Source organism: Sardina pilchardus, chromosome 18 (assembly GCF_963854185.1).
Source record: "Sardina pilchardus chromosome 18, fSarPil1.1, whole genome shotgun sequence".
Lineage (NCBI taxonomy): Eukaryota > Metazoa > Chordata > Actinopteri > Clupeiformes > Clupeidae > Sardina > Sardina pilchardus.
The window spans coordinates 828260-835759 of record NC_085011.1 but is presented as its reverse complement, the minus strand read 5'-3'; the positions used below and the strand labels follow the sequence as shown (position 1 = coordinate 835759).

The 7500-nt window shown below is 46.6% G+C and overlaps 1 protein-coding gene across 1 annotated transcript in view; it reads left to right on the top strand.

Annotated features, from left to right (window-relative positions):
* Positions 1-6133: 6133 nt before the first annotated feature.
* The window catches only part of lrrc73 (leucine rich repeat containing 73), an 18574-nt gene continuing 17207 nt past the window's right edge, over positions 6134-7500 (top strand). Inside the window, exon 1 of the mRNA XM_062519789.1 lies at positions 6134-7348. Coding sequence (XP_062375773.1) covers positions 7077-7348 — 272 coding nt within the window. The 5' untranslated portion in view covers positions 6134-7076. The remainder of the gene's footprint in view (positions 7349-7500) is intronic.

Below are 7500 nucleotides of genomic sequence, written 5' to 3'. Positions count from 1 at the left end.
GTATGGGGTGTGTAGGTTAATAGAGGTATGGAGTGTGTAGGTTAATAGAGGTATGGGGTGTGTAGGTTAATAGAGGTATGGGGTGTGTAGGTTAAAGGAATAGAGGTATGGGGTGTGTAGGTTAATAGAGGTATGGGGTGTGTAGGTTAGTAGAGGTATGGGGTGTGTAGGTTAATAGAGGTATGGGGTGTGTAGGTTAATAGAGGTATGGGGTGTGTAGGTTAAAGGAATAGAGGTATGGGGTGTGTAGGTTAATAGAGGTATGGGGTGTGTAGGTTAGTAGAGGTATGGGGTGTGTAGGTTAATAGAGGTATGGGGTGTGTAGGTTAAAGGAATAGAGGTATGGGGTGTGTAGGTTAGTAGAGGTATGGGGTGTGTAGGTTAGTAGAGGTATGGGGTGTGTAGGTTAATAGAGGTATGGGGTGTGTAGGTTAATAGAGGTATGGGGTGTGTAGGTTAATAGAGGTATGGGGTGTGTAGGTTAAAGGAATAGAGGTATGGAGTGTGTAGGTTAATAGAGGTATGGAGTGTGTAGGTTAATAGAGGTATGGGGTGTGTAGGTTAATAGAGGTATGGGGTGTGTAGGTTAATAGAGGTATGGGGTGTGTAGGTTAAAGGAATAGAGGTATGGGGTGTGTAGGTTAAAGGAATAGAGGTATGGGGTGTGTAGGTTAATAGAGGTATGGGGTGTGTAGGTTAGTAGAGGTATGGGGTGTGTAGGTTAATAGAGGTATGGGGTGTGTAGGTTAAAGGAATAGAGGTATGGGGTGTGTAGGTTAATAGAGGTATGGGGTGTGTAGGTTAATAGAGGTATGGGGTGTGTAGGTTAAAGGAATAGAGGTATGGGGTGTGTAGGTTAATAGAGGTATGGAGTGTGTAGGTTAATAGAGGTATGGGGTGTGTAGGTTAAAGGAATAGAGGTATGGGGTGTGTAGGTTAAAGGAATAGAGGTATGGGGTGTGTAGGTTAATAGAGGTATGGGGTGTGTAGGTTAGTAGAGGTATGGGGTGTGTAGGTTAATAGAGGTATGGGGTGTGTAGGTTAAAGGAATAGAGGTATGGGGTGTGTAGGTTAATAGAGGTATGGGGTGTGTAGGTTAATAGAGGTATGGGGTGTGTAGGTTAAAGGAATAGAGGTATGGGGTGTGTAGGTTAATAGAGGTATGGAGTGTGTAGGTTAATAGAGGTATGGGGTGTGTAGGTTAAAGGAATAGAGGTATGGGGTGTGTAGGTTAAAGGAATAGAGGTATGGAGTGTGTAGGTTAATAGAGGTATGGGGTGTGTAGGTTAAAGGAATAGAGGTATGGGGTGTGTAGGTTAATAGAGGTATGGGGTGTGTAGGTTAATAGAGGTATGGGGTGTGTAGGTTAAAGGAATAGAGGTATGGGGTGTGTAGGTTAATAGAGGTATGGAGTGTGTAGGTTAATAGAGGTATGGGGTGTGTAGGTTAAAGGAATAGAGGTATGGGGTGTGTAGGTTAAAGGAATAGAGGTATGGGGTGTGTAGGTTAAAGGAATAGAGGTATGGGGTGTGTAGGTTAGTAGAGGTATGGGGTGTGTAGGTTAGTAGAGGTATGGGGTGTGTAGGTTAATAGAGGTATGGGGTGTGTAGGTTAATAGAGGTATGGGGTGTGTAGGTTAATAGAGGTATGGGGTGTGTAGGTTAAAGGAATAGAGGTATGGAGTGTGTAGGTTAATAGAGGTATGGAGTGTGTAGGTTAATAGAGGTATGGGGTGTGTAGGTTAATAGAGGTATGGGGTGTGTAGGTTAATAGAGGTATGGGGTGTGTAGGTTAAAGGAATAGAGGTATGGGGTGTGTAGGTTAAAGGAATAGAGGTATGGGGTGTGTAGGTTAATAGAGGTATGGGGTGTGTAGGTTAGTAGAGGTATGGGGTGTGTAGGTTAATAGAGGTATGGGGTGTGTAGGTTAAAGGAATAGAGGTATGGGGTGTGTAGGTTAATAGAGGTATGGGGTGTGTAGGTTAATAGAGGTATGGGGTGTGTAGGTTAAAGGAATAGAGGTATGGGGTGTGTAGGTTAATAGAGGTATGGAGTGTGTAGGTTAATAGAGGTATGGGGTGTGTAGGTTAAAGGAATAGAGGTATGGGGTGTGTAGGTTAAAGGAATAGAGGTATGGAGTGTGTAGGTTAATAGAGGTATGGGGTGTGTAGGTTAATAGAGGTATGGGGTGTGTAGGTTAAAGGAATAGAGGTATGGGGTGTGTAGGTTAAAGGAATAGAGGTATGGAGTGTGTAGGTTAATAGAGGTATGGGGTGTGTAGGTTAAAGGAATAGAGGTATGGGGTGTGTAGGTTAAAGGAATAGAGGTATGGGGTGTGTAGGTTAGTAGAGGTATGGGGTGTGTAGGTTAGTAGAGGTATGGGGTGTGTAGGTTAATAGAGGTATGGGGTGTGTAGGTTAATAGAGGTATGGGGTGTGTAGGTTAATAGAGGTATGGGGTGTGTAGGTTAAAGGAATAGAGGTATGGAGTGTGTAGGTTAATAGAGGTATGGAGTGTGTAGGTTAATAGAGGTATGGGGTGTGTAGGTTAATAGAGGTATGGGGTGTGTAGGTTAATAGAGGTATGGGGTGTGTAGGTTAAAGGAATAGAGGTATGGGGTGTGTAGGTTAAAGGAATAGAGGTATGGGGTGTGTAGGTTAATAGAGGTATGGGGTGTGTAGGTTAGTAGAGGTATGGGGTGTGTAGGTTAATAGAGGTATGGGGTGTGTAGGTTAAAGGAATAGAGGTATGGGGTGTGTAGGTTAATAGAGGTATGGGGTGTGTAGGTTAATAGAGGTATGGGGTGTGTAGGTTAAAGGAATAGAGGTATGGGGTGTGTAGGTTAATAGAGGTATGGAGTGTGTAGGTTAATAGAGGTATGGGGTGTGTAGGTTAAAGGAATAGAGGTATGGGGTGTGTAGGTTAAAGGAATAGAGGTATGGAGTGTGTAGGTTAATAGAGGTATGGGGTGTGTAGGTTAATAGAGGTATGGGGTGTGTAGGTTAATAGAGGTATGGGGTGTGTAGGTTAAAGGAATAGAGGTATGGAGTGTGTAGGTTAATAGAGGTATGGGGTGTGTAGGTTAAAGGAATAGAGGTATGGGGTGTGTAGGTTAAAGGAATAGAGGTATGGAGTGTGTAGGTTAATAGAGGTATGGGGTGTGTAGGTTAATAGAGGTATGGGGTGTGTAGGTTAAAGGAATAGAGGTATGGGGTGTGTAGGTTAATAGAGGTATGGAGTGTGTAGGTTAATAGAGGTATGGGGTGTGTAGGTTAATAGAGGTATGGGGTGTGTAGGTTAATAGAGGTATGGGGTGTGTAGGTTAATAGAGGTATGGGGTGTGTAGGTTAAAGGAATAGAGGTATGGGGTGTGTAGGTTAATAGAGGTATGGAGTGTGTAGGTTAAAGGAATAGAGGTATGGGGTGTGTAGGTTAAAGGAATAGAGGTATGGGGTGTGTAGGTTAAAGGAATAGAGGTATGGGGTGTGTAGGTTAAAGGAATAGAGGTATGGGCTAGGGATGTTAACCGGTGACTGGTTGACCGATGGTTGACCGTATCCACGTTAGCCGATCAAAGTTGTCGCTAGTCGGTTAAAAAAAAAAAAAAAACGATCTCTAAATTAGGCTATTATTATAGACAGTGGACTAAACGCTACTACAGCTAGCCATCTCATTCCAAGGTCTTTTTTGCGTGAAGTTAACAAATTATCCCTCACACTCAATTTGTAATAACTCGCCTGCTTGTAGGCTACTTAATAAACCAATAAAACCATTCGCACGCATGCCTTGGCCGGTGCGTCTTTTGCAATCTGGAGGTGCCCGTTTTATCCATTGGTTTTTATCGTGTTGCAGCAACTTTCCGCATAAGATGGGCTTAGATTTGGAAACACATTACATCTACATTTCAGGAAGGGTCAGGAAGGGTCAGCAATGGTAACAGATAAGGTAATGATGATCATCTTTCTTTATTATTGTTAGTAGGCCTACTTCCTCAAACTATAGCGGCGTCTCCTCGAAGCTGTCATTTTCTTAAGTGAGCCGCGGCAATTTCAGTTTCAAATGAGCTTCTAACGCTAGACAAACGCCTTTATTTGCAACGCGATCACCTTGTACCCAAACCATTTCGAAACGAAGGAGCCATTTGTCCTCCACTTATTTACAAGCTCCTTGGTTTGCGGGACTCATGTTTCGCGCTCTAGGGGATTTTAAAAACAGTGACGTGAGTGAAAGTGCGGCGCCGCCGCCGGGGCTGTGTGTGTGAGCGGGGGACAGAGAGATGCGACAGGGTTGAAAAACTGCGTGGCTGTTATTTCAAATAGCGTAGAATATTTTAAACGAATCGGTTAACCGGTTTCAACCGGCTAATGAGGCTCGGTGGTCGGTCAAGAAAATTAGTAGTTTTCGCCATCCCTAGTATGGGGTGTGTAGGTTAATAGAGGTATGGGGTGTGTAGGTTAAAGGAATAGAGGTATGGGGTGTGTAGGTTAATAGAGGTATGGGGTGTGTAGGTTAATAGAGGTATGGGGTGTGTAGGTTCACTCATTCTTGTGGTCCATATATCCCATAATGATCCAGCCTGCTCTTCTGGTCCATATATCCCATAATGATCCAGCCTGCTGTGTTCTGTTCACCCAGAGGGTTTATCTGAGCTGAACACTGAGCTGGAGCGGAGCACCACGTGCCTCTGTGCAGAGCTGACAAAGGAGCCTTGTGTGGTGTGGTGTGTGTGTTGTGTGTGTGGTGTGTGTGTTGTGTGTGTGGTGTGGTGTGGTGTGTGTGGTGTGTGTGGTGCGGTGTGGTGTGGGGTGGTGTGGTGTGTGCGGTGTGGTACGGTGTGGTGTGTGCGGTGTGGTGTGTGTGGTACGGTGTGGTGCGGTGTGTGTGGTGTGTGTGTGGTGTGTGCAGTGTGGTGTGTGCAGTGTGGTGTGTGCGGTGTGGTGTGTGTGGTGCGGTGTGGTGTGTGCAGTGTGGTGTGTGCAGTGTGGTGTGTGCGGTGTGGTGTGTGTGGTGCGGTGTGGTGTGTGCAGTGTGGTGTGTGCGGTGTGGTGTGTGTGGTGCAGTGTGGTGTGTGCAGTGTGGTGTGTGCGGTGTGGTGTGTGTGGTGCGGTGTGGTGTGTGCAGTGTGGTGTGTGTGGTGCAGTGTGGTGGGTGCGGTGTGGTGTGATGTGGTGCGGTGTGGTGTGGTGTGGGATGATGTGCTGCGGTGTGTGTGGTGTGGTGTGGTGTGTGTGGTGTGGTGCAGTGTGGTGTGTGCGGTGCGGTGTGTGTGGTGCAGTGTGGTGGGTGCGGTGTGGTGTGATGTGGTGCGGTGTGGTGTGGTGTGGGATGATGTGCTGCGGTGTGTGTGGTGTGGTGTGGTGTGTGTGGTGTGGTGTGTGTGGTGTGGTGCAGTGTGTGTGGTGTGGTGCAGTGTGGTGTGTGCGGTGCGGTGTGTGTGGTGCAGTGTGGTGTGTGCGGTGCGGTGTGTGTGGTGTGGTGCGGTGTGGTGTGGGATGATGTGCTGCGGTGTGTGTGGTGTGGTGTGGTGTGTGTGGTGTGGTGCAGTGTGGTGCAGTGTGTCCAGGGCTTGTGTTTCACCTCTGCTCCCGAGGGACCGCCATGCAGTCAAGGACACGGCTCTGCAACCGGAGACGACTCCCCGGGAGCAGGCTGTTCCTCTCCTCCTAAAGACACGACTCTCTCACCGGGAGTAGGCTGTTCCTCTCCTAAAGACACGACTCACCGGGAGCAGGCTGTTCCTCTCCTCCCAAAGACACACAGGGACTAGTCTGGAGACTCAGACCTCCAGGGGTCTATGAGTGTGTGTTTGCAAACGTTTTTGAGTGTAATCTTAAAAATCTATTCTAAATAATTATTTATGTTATTAAAGCATAGTCCAGAGCCATCTATATATGAGCCGTATCTATATGGCTCTGGTATCAACACGCTTTTGAGTACTATCCAATGTACAGTAATTTACAGTAGGCCTAGGCTGTAGAACTAATTGCCTAAGACACTGACAAGAAATGAAATGAAATGAAATCTTAAACATGACAGCCAGACCTAACTAATCATACGGGTCTGCACATTACACACTCACACACACAGAGAGAGAGAGAGAGAGAGAGAGAGAGAGAGAGAGAGAGAATGTAAATATACGCGTTCACTTGCTCCATCCGTAGCTCGTGGCTCAGTGTATCGACCTCCTGACGGGAAAGACGCACTACAATGAATATCTTCCAGCCTCCGCCGTCGTTACTACACGTGCGCTGAAACGTGATCATTTTGTGAGGATATCGGTGTGCAAACGGGAGGCTGTATAATGCACAGGGTGACCATAGTAACCTACACCTGCAACTGAAGAAAACAAACGATCATCTTTGCTTCAGTGCCGCAAAGTCTGCTCTGGAAGCCCAAGCATGTCAACCACACTGACTGCCTGCTGTGCCAATTACGGTGAAGAGCGGATTTTTAAAGGACCGAGGATAAAGTATTTTGCAAGCTAGGTTAATTCTTGGGTGGGTGTAGCAGGGCTTCGGATTGGTCTGATTATAATCTGCTAATATAATCTTTGTTTGGCTAATTCGAGGCTAGTTGACGTTAGCTAGCTGTCTTTCCGCGCTGCTCAGAATGTACTGGTGCTGATGTCAGGGAATTGAGCCAGAAGAGGAATGTTTCACTGACGCAAGTTTGAAAATGTAGCCGAGACTTGTAACAGCGCCAGAATATAGAAACGTGAATGCTTTATCTCAGCTAACAGAGACAGGTATCTTATTATACGGGGATTACTCTCCATTTTGGCCCGACGTGATAAGGTTTGCTTCAGGTTGAAATGTAACCGAAGTTATCCATAACTAAACTGATGTAACGTTAATGCCAAGGACCGCTAACGTGTTGGAATTGGTTTGCTAACGTTAGTTCGTTATTGTTGCCCTCTTAGCTGATTGGAAGTGATAGTTTGAAATAGCCACCTCAAAACATCAGCAATATTTTGCATGTTTTAATGATGTTTCCGTTCACATATCTCAATTTATCGTTGGTTTACCTATCACGTTAACCTAGCTATCGGTCGGGCCAGCTAGGACTACGATTGCAAACATGCTACCAGGCTCCATACAAATAACGGGAGAGACTCTGTCTGGGGCCGAGGTGAAGGATATCTGCGACAGCCTCAAGGAAAACACTGTGCGGCTGCTATCCGTGAGAGGCTGCCAGTTTTCGGACCGGGACTTCGGGCGGGTGTGCCGCGGGGTGGCCGAGTCGCATTCCCTGGCCCAGCTCAACCTCAACCTCGGCGTGGTCTCCGGTATCACCCGGACCAAGCAGTTGGCAGATGCACTCAAGGCCAATAGATCGATTCAAACACTCTTGTGAGTATTTTGATGAATTACTGTGATGTTAGTTTTTATTCGCCCAGGCGGGCACGATACCGACGTGTGTGTTGGCAAGCTGAGCCGCTCAGACCAGGCCACCGTAGCCTATATTTACACAAGAATTTGAAAATGCCGCAACTCTGACATGT